The following is a 12,991-nucleotide window of genomic DNA, read 5'->3' as shown; positions in this document are numbered from 1 at the left end:
CCTGAAAAAGATGCAGTACAGATACATATTGTAGATACACAGCTGCAGAAACACACTGCTGTTCTTTGTGCTATTGTGGTGCCCAATAAACAGGTTTGGAAAGGATCAGTAGGGAAATCTTTTGCTGGCACGAGCTGTGCTTGAGTCAGTGTTGTTCTGCAGTGATCAGGCGTTCTTGTGCAGTTGTGCCGCTCTTCTCTTCACTTTTGTGCTGTGTGCTCCTAGTAGTGTGCATCCCTTTTTTCAGTTAGCACTGTGGTTTCTACCTTTGCCTCTGCTCTGTTTCTGCTACCTCTCTCGTTTTCAGTGATTACCAGTCTGTTTCTGATTGCAAATAACATCTCCAGTGTGTCACAAGTCTCTATAGTCAAGGAACACATTGTTTTGCTGTAGCTGTATTTGACAGCGCAGTTCATTTGGTACTTTGATTTGACATCATGCTTATATCAAGTATAAAAATGACCCTAACTATGTGCACAAATAGCTCGTGACAGTTTTCAGAATTGTTTATGGTTTTGTATTTTTTCTGCAGATTAACTAGCTTAATTGCTTTGAGCATGTCTTTAGTCTTTTTGTTACATGGGTTTATGAATTTTCTGTGATATTTTTTATTTTCTGTGATACGGTAAGCACAGTATTGCTGGGCACGTTCCTCCTCCTCCTCCTCCTCTTCTTCTCTCTCTTTTTTTTTTTTTTTGGTTTCAGGGATCAAACTCAGGACCTTGTACTTGCAAGTCAGGCGGCCAAACCACTGAGCTAAATCCCCAGCAGCACAGTATTAAATGTAAGGCAGGAAAGTCCAACCTATAGCCCTGGACAGTGAGTAACACAGCTGCACAAGATCTTAAGCTTTTAACATTATTATGAGATTTGGGGTGATACTTTTCTGGACTCAGTTGTGTGGTGCTTGACCATGAACTTTCTAGGTGACGAGGAAATACCAAGTAGGGAAAGGCACAGTGCAGTGCTAACTCCACCTCCCATGCCTACCGCACACAGTTGAATCGAAACTTGCTTGTTTCAGATTCACATGTACTTGTGTGACTTGCTAAGTAAAAGGCACACTTACTGGTAATAATGGTTCAGTCTTCCTACACAAGTGTGTGCCTGTGAAGACACGTGTCGTTTTTAATCAGACATGTACATTTTCTTATTTAATTATAAAAATTTGGCTTGTGTTATTTTAATAATAATTTTTGCTCTGTAAAATATATGAAGCAATATGCTATTTATACTAAAATATAATGTATATGTAATATGCATTATAGTATAGTGCATTATTATATATTTTATATGTGGCCCAAAACAATTCCTCTTTGCTCATTGTGGCTCAGAAAAGCCAGAATGTGGTACACCTATGATGTAAGACATCTTTGCCTATGGTGTGTTTTGGAAGTTAAGATATGCTTATACTCAATAGTTAATAAACAAGATAGTATTATGTACTAAATACAAATTATTCATAGAATAAAGTACTTTTGTGATATTGAAAAGTATGGAATTAAAACATTTGATTGGCATTTAGGGAATGCTAACCATATTCTAAAGCATGGGTTTTGGGAGATTAGTGCCTTATTTATTAATGACATGAGAACATACTGTAATAAATGCTGTGGATCATAGGCAGTCCCTGAGGTACCTTGAGATTAAAGTGAGCCAGAAGTCATGGAGCCTGTAAAGCAGTCAGCATTTAGTATGTGTCCCTGATTGTCTACCTTCAGATCATAGAGCCAGACCATTTATTCCTCAGAAAGGTTATAACTGTGATATACCACTGTTCCCCATGTACTTCTTGGTCTGTATCTTTCTAGGTTAAGCTCCTTTTAGGGCATGGGTCTCTTACTGCTCTTATTACTTTATGGTGATGTTTGGTGCCTTCACCCATCTGCTTCAGTGTGTGGTTCTTGCAAGGTCTTGCCTCACCTCTCTGAATAGAAAGGTAGTGTGAGACACATTGAATGAAAGCATCTAGTCAGTATTTCTTTGCATTCCTCTTGCTTTCCTGGGTTCACATGGTCTGACCGTGGATCATATGTCCCAAGAGAACATTGTTGAGTCCATTTTCTCTGACCTCTTTTTGATGATATAATGATGATAATGGCAACCTACAGTAGTATTTGATCCTCTGTCCAAACTGAGCACAGTGTTCCTCTCCAGACTCATAGTTTTCTTCCTTTTTTTGATGGTGGCTCTATACAGTCAGTGTTTATTCTCTGTGTTCCTTGTGCTTCATTTTGGAAAATCCCTTCACTTTAGTAGCTGGGATGATGACAGCACTGGCAGCTCTCCCTGGCTGCCCCTTTCTCTTTGCTTTCAACACTGTTTTTTTTTTTTCATGGCAAATCTTAGCTTTATAGAGGCTGGAGCTTACCTGAGAGAGAAGAAAGTCATTTCTCTAAAGGTCCAGAAGGATAACACACCCTACGGGACTCTGTTTTTTAATTTTCATCTTAGTGATTTGACTTGAGAGATTAGGCAGTACTAGGGGAAGTTAACTTTTATTCTGCCTTGCCACTTTTGAATTTTAAAAATGTTTTGTTTAATCTGTATTCTACTTTGGGGAGCTGAGTCATGTTTTAGTTAGAATTAGTAGTGCTGAAACAATATGAAATAGCCATATTGTAATAAAAAATAAAAGACCCAGTATCAGCAATGTCATCCAGTTCAATCTGATATAGCTTATTTGCAGATTTATAGCTTGGTCCTCTTAGTGGTGAGTAGTGAAAAAAATCTCCAGATTCTGCTCTGCATGACTTGTGTGTCAAGTCAGTCCTAAAATGTCCCCTTGTTTTGTTGCTTCTTAGATCACACTGCACCTGAAGCCTATCTCCTCAGTCTACATTCACCATAAGCCTGTTGTGTTCCTGCTCAACTCCCCACAGCCCCTGGTCTGGCATTTGAAGACAGAGAGACTTGCCACCGGCATCCCCAGACTCTTCTTGGTAAGATTTTAGGAAAACTTTTCCAAACTCGTTGTTAGTAGAGGGTCATAATGACCCTAAAACTTTTTCAAAGACTTCTTTTCATTGAAATAATAACAGAGTTCAAAGAGTGTTACATTTGGAGTTGCACACTTGCTGATATTTGGATGACATGCGTAAGCATTCACAGGAAGCAAGCAGGACCCACATCTTCTGTGGACACAGCAGGCCCTGCAGTCATATGTATGGCCTGAGCTTTGGTCTTTAGCTCTGAGACCTTCCTTGTGGTATCAGGAACATTATAAATACTGTAAATAGCACTGGGTGTGTGGTCTGTGACAAAATAAATATGCATGAACCCATTCTATTTGTATATAACACATGCCTAATTTCTGATAGGAGGAGCTGTTTGTTGAGAATGTGACACAGTGAGCTCCAAAATGAAATCATTTGTATTTTATTAAAAAAGCTGGAACCCAGCTGTCATGGAAAGATCCAAATATTACCTACTATTTGTAAATCATGTCCTATTGAATTTGCCAGAACATTTCAATTTTGCTAGTTGTGGAGAAATAGATGTGTTGTTTGGATAGAATTTTTGGGATATGATATCATGTCTGATGATGAGCAACACTGCAACTTGGTAGTAATAACTCATATTGTCTGTTGCGTGAGTCCTAACTGCAGAGCCTTTGGCTGTTAAATCTCTCTTGCTTAGAAGCATCTAAAAGGAGTGGTGTCCTCAGTTAATAGCTTCCCTCTTGTCTAAGGAATAGTAAACTTTGCCTAAGTAATGGCTTTAATACATAGTCATTGCCTACAATGAAGAATAGTTTTGAAAACTCAGAGGAACCCTTTGAGTAAAGTAAGAATCATAGCAAACCATTAATAAGTAGATATACGAATGAGGGAAGAAGGAGAAGCTCCTTTTTAGAGTAGAATTCTAATCATTAAATATGGAGGAATGATGGAGGTAGAAGATCATCATTTTGGGGCCATCATAATAAAGGTTGATCAGACCAGAATCATTGAAAGATGCTAAATCTAATGGAACTGGAGGGAGTTGGAGGAATAATATATTTGGATATCCCCAAATATCTTTTCCAAAAACTATTCATTATGGAAGAAAATAACTGTGTACATTGGTGATGTCCAGTGATTCTTAAACCAAGTGTTCAAAATTAATGTCACCAGTATGGGGTGAATGGACATTGTGTACTGGTGAGAAGGAACACAACCAGTTACATAGTAGCCTTGCTATAAATGGCATGTGACATGAATCTCATGATGAAGAACGGGGTACAGCCAAACTGAGTGACATTCTATAAAATAACTGGCCTGTCCTCTCTAAAAAATCACTTATGAAAGGCTAAAGATTGAAGACTAAAGATTAAACAAGACTAAAAAGACACATGTGGTCATAAACTGAGTAGGAGTGGAGAAGTTGCCATGAAGAACATTATGTGCACAGTGGATGAAATTAGGATTGAGTCTGTGGATTAAAGTGTTGTATCAGTGTTTGCATTTGATAATTATACTTTTATTATATTAAGAGAAATCCTTTTTAGGAAACATATTTCATGCGCTTAGGTGTTAAAGGGCGAAGGGCCCAATAATTTGGAAGAAAAAGTAGAGAATAATAAAGCAAATACAACAAGATGTTAAAAACTAAAGAATCTAGGTAAAGAGGATACTGGAGTCCTTTGTACTAACAACTTTGCTATAAATTTTAATTAATTTCAAAATAAAACATTTACAAACAGGTACATTTATAAGGTAGGAGTTACTAAGATCTTATAGCTTTTTCTGAAGAATGAAATTATTATACATTAAAAAATCAAAAGAGTATTAATTTAGTTGTTGTTGTTATTATTAGCACATTTATTTAGTACGTAGTACATTTGAGCAATTGTCCTAGGAGCTCTAATACTTTATCCCTTTGAATTCACATGATAACCCTGTGACAAAGGTACATTTATTCCTTAATAGTTGAGGAACTAAGACTTAGATGTTAAGTCGTGAGCCACATCACATGGCTAATTCCTAGTAGATCTCAAAATCAAATAGGACCTGTCCTAGAGGCTCTCATGCCAAACGGGTTCTTTGCATACTTAATCATTGTCAATTTCCTGTAGTTTGTGATATTAAGATTTAGGGATATGATCATAAGTGCATTTAGTTCTCATACCATAGGGCTGAACTGTTACTAGTGTAGGAATTAGCTACACATGACTATTGAAATTAAATTTTAAAAATCCAGGATAGCTGTACTGGTGCATGCTTGTAATCCCTGAACTCTTGGGAGGCGGAGACAGGAAGATTTTGGGAAGATTTTGGCACTTTTGAGCCCAAGCTGGGCAATTTAGTGACTCAGTGAAACCTCATCTCAAATTAAAAACAAAAAGAGTGCTGGGGATATAGCTCAGTGTAAAGCCTCTGGGTTTAATCTCCAGTAATGCAAAACACAACAAACAAAGAAACAGAAAAACAACTCCTATTGCTTAGCCTTTTTTCAGGTGTTCAGTAGGTGCATGAGGCTACCACAATGGGCAGATTATAGAGAGGCGGTGGGCATTACACATACTGGTTTGAATCCATGCAATGATTGGGCAAATTAATCTCTCTAAACCTGATTTTCTTCAGCTATAGTTTGGGAATAATAATTGCTTCTCTACCATAGGGGTGTTGTCTTGATTAAATGAGATTACACAGAAAATGTTTAAGGCAGTACCTGCCTCTGATAAGTTGAGACATTGTGTGCCATTACTGTTATTTGTCGTAATAAAGAGCACATGCGGATGTTGAATTTACGCCTGTAATTATAAAACACCAGCTCCAGTGGCCCCAGACTGAAAGAAGTTCCTATTTCTCTGGGTTGTAGGTGCAAATAAACAATGTGGACCGCATGTAGTTGTATTTACCCCTTTCTGGATTCCTTCTTCAGTCCACCACTCCACTCCGTGGGTTTTAAGGGAAAGTATCTTATTCCTCATCATTATTTATTTGCTTTAATTTTGTTTAAGATCTGGAAAAACTGTTTGGCCACCAGTTTAAGACACTAACAAAGAGGGAGACAGTTTTAGTAAACAATCTAACATTGACCCTATTTGGAGTTAATCCCATGTAAGGATATTGCAGATGAAGTGATGAATCTAAAATTAACGACATGGGGGAGACAGCAGTGGGGGAAGACAAGGATTTAAATTCCAGGACACCTGAACTCGGCTTTGCTCTCCAGCAGGCTTCCTTTCGGGAAATGTTTTTCTGCCATCTGCACATTTCTTCACGCGCTGGAAGAGATGGCAGAATCTTTCAGGTTCTCAGATCAGGAGACAATGAGAAATACAAGTTTTCTCACAAGCTAGGCAGCTCTCTCTAGACAACCTCTGCCTTTCCTCTTGTGGCCTGAAAGGATTTCAGTGACTCCTCATCCACTTGAAAGCGTTTGGAGCAGAGGGACAGTGATGGATAGAAAGCTAGTAGTGTTTGTCCTACAGGACAGAAAACCAACATGTCCTGTGTATCTATTGGTTGTATTTAAGAGTTAACGTTTGGGGATAAGATCACTAAATTATTTTACAGTAAGTGTTTCTTCAAGCACTTCAAGTGGCCCGTGAAATTTTTGGGAGCTGAGGCTTAGTTATTTCCATCCCTCCCCTTTCCACTGTTACCCAAGAGCTTAGAGTTGCTGAGGAGAGAAGATGAGGCTCATGCTGCTCAGTGGAAGATGCCTGTATCCTGCTTCCTCCCTGGTATACTGCAGAAGGGTTCACACTGCTGCCTCAAAGTTGTCTTTACTCTGGGGCTGGGGATTTAGCTCAGCTGTTCTGTGGCCTGCCTTGCAAGCACAAGGACCCGAGTTCAATCCCCGGTACCAAAAAACAAAACAACAAAAAAACCAAAGTTGTCTTTACCCTTTGGGTAGAACCACTTTGTTTCTTTATTTGTAAAATTAATTTTATTGGTACATGTTAGATGATACTCATAATGATAACAAACCACAATACTTTTAACACTTTTTTAAAAAAGTAAGCTGATGAGAAAAGTTCAAGTAATAGTATCTGCTCAGGTGTCAGGATGACCTTTTAATTTCTGTTAGCATGTGTGCATTGTTATAACTGCCTGAATTTTTAAAAAGGCAAACTTTTGTAATTTGTTAGGGGAGCTTTAATAATATAACTAATTTTAATAATATAAAATATTATACTTTAGGGCCAGGGATTTGGCTCAGTGGTGCCGCTGCCTGCCTTGCAAGCACAAGGGACTGAGTTCAATCCCTGGTACCCCAATAATAATGTAGGCATCTGTCTTTTTCTGTCAAATCACTTTAGTCTTCTCATGATTCTTCAGCACAGGGAAGAGAAGGAAATGTGTCAGGCAAGGAGAAGGTAGAATCTAGTCTTCTGCAAGTGCATTTGTTTTGGCTGATTGTTTTGATTACCTAGGAGAAGGGAGTAGGTTGAAGAGACTTTCTGGCTGAGTTTCAAGTAATGCATCTTTGTGAATCACACACATGCACATACACGATGAAGGTGTCACAGCCTTACAGTTTTCGCTTTTGCAGGGTATGTGAATGGTTCAGAGAGCACTGAATAGGTTAGAGGTGTCCCTCAATTCAATCAGAGCAAAAATAATTCCAAGGGTCCTGTTGAAACTACAAATAAAAATTTCTTACAAGGTCATAATAGGCTTATTTTTATTTTTGCGACCATTTCCACCTTGGAGAAAATGTAGAGTGACTCAATTGTGTAATTAATGTCTGAACTTTCAACCTGAAAGTTTTGTTTTTACAAAAAAGAATTGAGAAGATCCACGGTATTAAATTGTCTTCTAAAAACATGCTGTAGTTTCTCTAAAGAAATGACACAAATAGCTGAAAGCACATGAGAAGATGCTTAGTGTCATTAATTAGCAGGGAAACACTAATCCAAGCCGCAGTGTACCATTTCATACCTACTAGGATGGCTTTAATAAGAAAGACAGTAACAAGTGTTGTCAAAAATGTAGAGAAATTGGAAGACTCATCATACATTGCTGGTGGGAATGTAAGCAGTTCTTTGGGAAAAAATAATACAAAATGCATGTCCATTAAAAACATGTCACAGTTGTTCAGTGTTCATAACAGTCAAAAACTGGAAACAACTCAGATGTCTATCAACTGGTGAATGGAAAAAATAATGCTGTAGCCACGTGATGGAATATTATTTGTCCATAAAAAGGAATGGAGTTCTGATACATAACACAACGTGAATAAACCTTGAACGCATGCTAAATAAAAGAAGCCATACACAAACAGGCTATACTGTATGATGTTCTTTATATGAAATAACCAGAACTGGCAAAATCCATAGGGACAAAAAGTTCACGAGCCATTTCCAGGGACATGTGGAAGGGGAAAATGGAAGTGATTACTACACTTGATCTTAGCCAAAAGGCCAAGGAACGATGGAAGTGATTACTAATAATGATATGATAATAATGATTTGCACATGATGAAAATGTTCAGGAATGATATAGTGCTAAGTATGTCACAATTTGAGAATATGTGAAAAATATTGAATTGTACAGTTGAAAATGGTGGCACTATGATATGTGAACTGTATCTTAAAAAGCTATTTTTTAAAAAAACAGCCTTTGCCGCAGTACTCTTTAAAAAAGCAAAGGCTGGGGGTGTAGGTCAATAGCAGAGAGCACTTGTCTAGCATGGAGGATGTCCTAGGTTCAATCCCCGGCAACCCTCCAAAGTCATGGTGCAAGACCAGCAAACTACATAACAACAACGGTGCTTTTGGCCCTGGGGATTGAAAGCAGGGCCTTGTGCATGCTGAGCATGTGCTCTACCACTGAGTGACACCTCTATCCCTGAACTAAACCTTAAAGCATATTTTTTTCTTTATTCCATGAACCTGTTTTTTTTTTTTAATCTTACTTTATTTGCATTCCCAACCTGAATACTCTATTCTGTAAGATCTATAGACTTAGAGCCTGGGGGAAGCAGAAATTTTCAAGGTGAGACCCTAATGCTTGGCTTCTAATAATATAAAATGCCTAGTTAGCTGATTTACATAGCCATAAAGAAAAAAAGGATATCTTTTTTAAGATATTAGGAAAGTCTCTAAGATTATGAAAGTCTCAAGAAATAAGAAGCTTCTTCTAACCTCATTCCATCTGCAAAGTGAAGGGTGAAGTATGGAAAGGTGCTAATTTCTGAGGTGTGGTTCCTAGAGTGGGCAAATAAAAATACCAGTTGAAGTTGAATTTCAAATAAGTACCAAATGATTTTCTTGCAGTATTTATGATATACTTGAACTAAAAAGTCATTATTTATCTGAAATTGAAGTTTAACTGGTATCCTATGTTTTGTTTGGCAACTCCGAGGGAACTCAAGTTTTTGTGTCTAATGAACCCTGGCCCTGGGTGTCAGGAGGCCTGAGTACGAATCATGAGTCTCCATCACTAGCTAGTCATACTTCTTTGGGTCAAAATCACTAAACTACTTGGGCCTAACTTTGCATCTTTAAAATGAGGGAGTTCTGATCTCTAAAGTTCCTCCTAACCTTTAAACTCTCTGATTCTTTGGTAATACAACTGCTAGATATTATATCCCAGTTTAATTGGAAACAGAAAATGGCAATATGAACATTGCCTCTTCAGCAAATCCAAGTAAATATCAAGGCAGGGCAGTTGAAATAAATGAGAGAAACTGAACTTTATGCTGTTGGCTTTGGATTAAAAGCAAATCAAAACTTAATCCTAATGAAAAATGTAAATTAATACTCAGAACATGTTTCGTATTTAAAATCCAGTTTTGCATTTCCAAGAATGGGGGCGGGGTGGGTGAAGAAACTGGCTTGCCAAAATCTAGTTTATTCCCTTTTCTTAAACTAGAGGGGAAAAAAAATCCAAATATTTGGGCCTCTGCCACCAAACCACAGGCAGTTCTCTGGTCTGCACTGCAGTTTGGATGACTGACAAGGCTCAGTGAAAAACAAGTGCTATTTGTTTTCCTGTGCCTAGTATTTAACTGGAAATCAGAAGGCTAAATTTCCAATCAGTTGTTAAACAGCCCCAGATGTGAGCTTAGTATTGCGCTAAGAAGGGACATGCACAGCTTGTACCACAGCGCATGTCCAGCCGTTACCTTTTCACAATGCCAAGCAGTGTGTAACTGACGATTGCAGTGTCCAAAAATGTCCTAAGAATAACTCATGCATTCAGCTTTGCTTGCGGAGGGGAGAAATGAAAAAAAAAAAAATCTGCTTTCTATTGTGTTGCATTTAAAAGTCTGGAAATAATTTTTTCTCATCTAATTTCCTCTTTTCCCTTCTTTTGCATTGCCCTCCTACACTCATGTTTAGAAAAACCACAAGAGTAGCCTACCTGGGCTGATGATTTATTCATCTACTTGCTCATTCATGTAACACCCAGTGTTTGGGGCCTGCATAATTCTGGGAACCGAAATAGCTGTGAAGGATACAAGGAGAAATGGGATGAATTGCTTGCCCTCGGAGAGCTTCCTAATATGTAGGAAAGCTCGCTAGGAAATTAGGGGTGGCTGTTTAGTGTGGTAAAGGGCCACTGTCATATCCTGGAGATCAGAGAAAATGAGAACTGTCCTCTTGTAAATGCAATTGAGGAGACTGATTCTGGGAAGCAGAGTGTGGCAGATGGGTCAGGGTGCTGAGTTACAAAGGCAGCTTCCTACCCACCCAGAAATGTCACCCCTATACAGACGCCTGGATGCACCCTTTTAGGTTTTCCAGTGAGGTCTTTCCCCAAGTAAATTCTCTCTTGGAGGCAGATTAAATAAGTAAATGTTTCAAGATTGGTGATTATTTTAAACGTCTCTGGTGGAATGACTCATTGTGTCCTGCGGGATAGCCAAGTGGTTGTGTACTATGCTTTTTTATCCAGGAGGCTGCTTATCTGTTGGTTTTGTGGCTTGTCCTTAAGAGCCTTAATTATATGGGCTCGATCCTCTCATGAGCGAGGGTCAGTCAACTACCATATTTCCTAGGAATGAGTTTCTAGCCCCTTTGTGGTGAGGGAGCTCTTCCTAAATGTCACTGTGACAATTAAAACATTAGAGAGAGTCCAGTTTCATCTGGTAAACCTGGTCCAGAAAGGGTTTTTGAAAGACTTCCTAGGATTTATGCTATTTGTTGGATTAAGGTTGGTGAATATTGCCAGTGAGTGAATGGCCCTGGGGGATTTGTGAGGTTTTCCCTGGTGTATTTTTTCCTGAGCAAGACATCTTGTCCTGGAGGGTTCTTGTAAGTATAGACTTTGCCTGGCTTGGGCTGGGTGTGTTGTGTCATGTCTGTGTGAAGGCTTTGCTTTCATTCAACAAATTGAGGTTAAATAAACTCACTTTCATTGAAGAGTGAAGGTTGTTGTCTCCTTGTGTAGAGTCCCGTGGCAACCTTTAAGGCTTTATTGTCTAAGGCTGATCTAGTAATCTGACGTGTCTGCCTTTCCCAAGCATTAGGCAGTTGTATCCAATGTTAGTCTCTAGTGCCGTGGCTAACATGGAGGGTGGCCTCCAGTGAGAGGTTTGATAGAAAAAGCAAGTGTTTTGTTGAGGGAGGTTGCAGAATGTTTTATTTTCATGTAGAGGAGAGGAGGAAATCTATCTCCCGGGAGGATCTAAGAGTCTGAGGTGAAAACTCTTGGCTGAGCCTTGGTCCTCTTGTAAATTGCAGGCAGTAATGCCCTTGCTGAGGATTCACATAGGTGGCCTTCACTGCCCATTTCAGAAAACAACTGCAAGACAACCCAGCTCTTTCCTAGGCACAAGTTGTCCTGTTTATTTGAAGCAACCTGGATCTTGTGCCTCAAGTTCTGTCATCTAACTCTCTGGCTTGACAGCTACTTCTAATTTCTATAGGGGAAGCAAGATCCCCTTTAGCCCTTATCACTTTTATGTCCTGGGTAGAATTTATATCCCAAGATCTGCTTTTGTCCTTGGTTCCTAGCACTGTGCCTGCAGATGGCCTGATGTCTTTGTTGCAAATGTGGGCTCTTCATGCCACCATGCCAGGGAGTCATTGATCTGTCTCTGGCTTGTCTCATTTGGGTGGTGAATGATAGTGTGATACTTGGCCATGGGGAATGCTTATCCATGTAAGGACTTATGCAGAAGTCCTCAGTGGTCACAATCTGTATGCTTTTTAGCCTTCCATCTTTATTGTGGAAAACATAAGATTTTGTACCTTCTGTGTCAAGCAGGTTGTAGGCTACTGTGTAGAGTTGCTATCTGCAGCTAACTTTGCTCCAACCTTTGAAAATGGGGTTCATCTATCGTCTTCTAGCAGTTTGGACAAGATAGCGATGGTCCTGCCCCAGTGAATAAATCATGGCCTGTCAGTCTGACAACTCTTATGCTCTGTTGAGAGGACACATACACTTATATGTATATATTTAACAAACATTTAATAGTTATGTTGTCTGCTAGGCAATCTAAATACATATTTTATTTAATCTTTATAACATGTCTGTGAAATAGGTATTGTTATCTTCATTTTAAGATGGAGAAACGGAGATAAGGAAGTTAACATGTGTATGGTCATACAGCTACTGAGTGGTGGCTGTACCAAGTAAATGCTTGAAATAAATAGTGTCTGCCAAGGGCCGGGGGTTTAGCTTAGTGGTTCCACTGCCCACTTCACAAGCACAAGGTCCTGAGTTTGATCCCTGGTATGAGAGAGAGAGAGGGAGGGAAGAAGGGAGGGAGGGAGGGATAATGTCTGCCAGCTTAATAAATGCTAGCAACAATAGTATACTTTATAAAGTGGCAAATGGTGACTTCGTTGGTGACAATCACACTGCCTGACTTGAGAACCTAACTGTGATGTCATCTGTAACCTCGGTCTCCAGCATGGAGCCACTAATAACTATCCAAGAGCAGGCTTTACAGTTTGAACCCTTAAAACCAAGTGGGATCTCATCTTATTGAAAAGCTTCTGTACTGCAAAAGAAACCATCAACAGAACTAAGAGACAGCCTACAATGTGGGAAAAAATTTTTACCAGCTGCTTCTCAAAGGATATATAAATATATCTATATAAATA

General features: G+C 39.0%; 1 protein-coding gene across 3 annotated transcripts in view; it reads left to right on the top strand.

Annotated features, from left to right (window-relative positions):
• Positions 1-12,991, top strand: part of Tgfbr3 (transforming growth factor beta receptor 3) — a 187,517-nt gene that overhangs the window by 110,373 nt on the left and 64,153 nt on the right. For all 3 annotated transcript variants that reach the window (XM_010644936.3, XM_010644935.3, XM_019210787.2), the window contains exon 4: positions 2,805-2,942. In XM_010644936.3, the coding sequence (XP_010643238.1) occupies positions 2,805-2,942 (138 nt within the window). The remainder of the gene's footprint in view (positions 1-2,804; positions 2,943-12,991) is intronic.

The sequence above is a fragment of the Fukomys damarensis genome, unplaced genomic scaffold (assembly GCF_012274545.1).
Source record: "Fukomys damarensis isolate Sample0158 unplaced genomic scaffold, DMR_v1.0_HiC HiC_scaffold_33, whole genome shotgun sequence".
NCBI lineage: Eukaryota > Metazoa > Chordata > Mammalia > Rodentia > Bathyergidae > Fukomys > Fukomys damarensis.
Note: the sequence above shows the minus strand (reverse complement) of the source record. Positions and strands in the feature narration are given on the sequence as shown.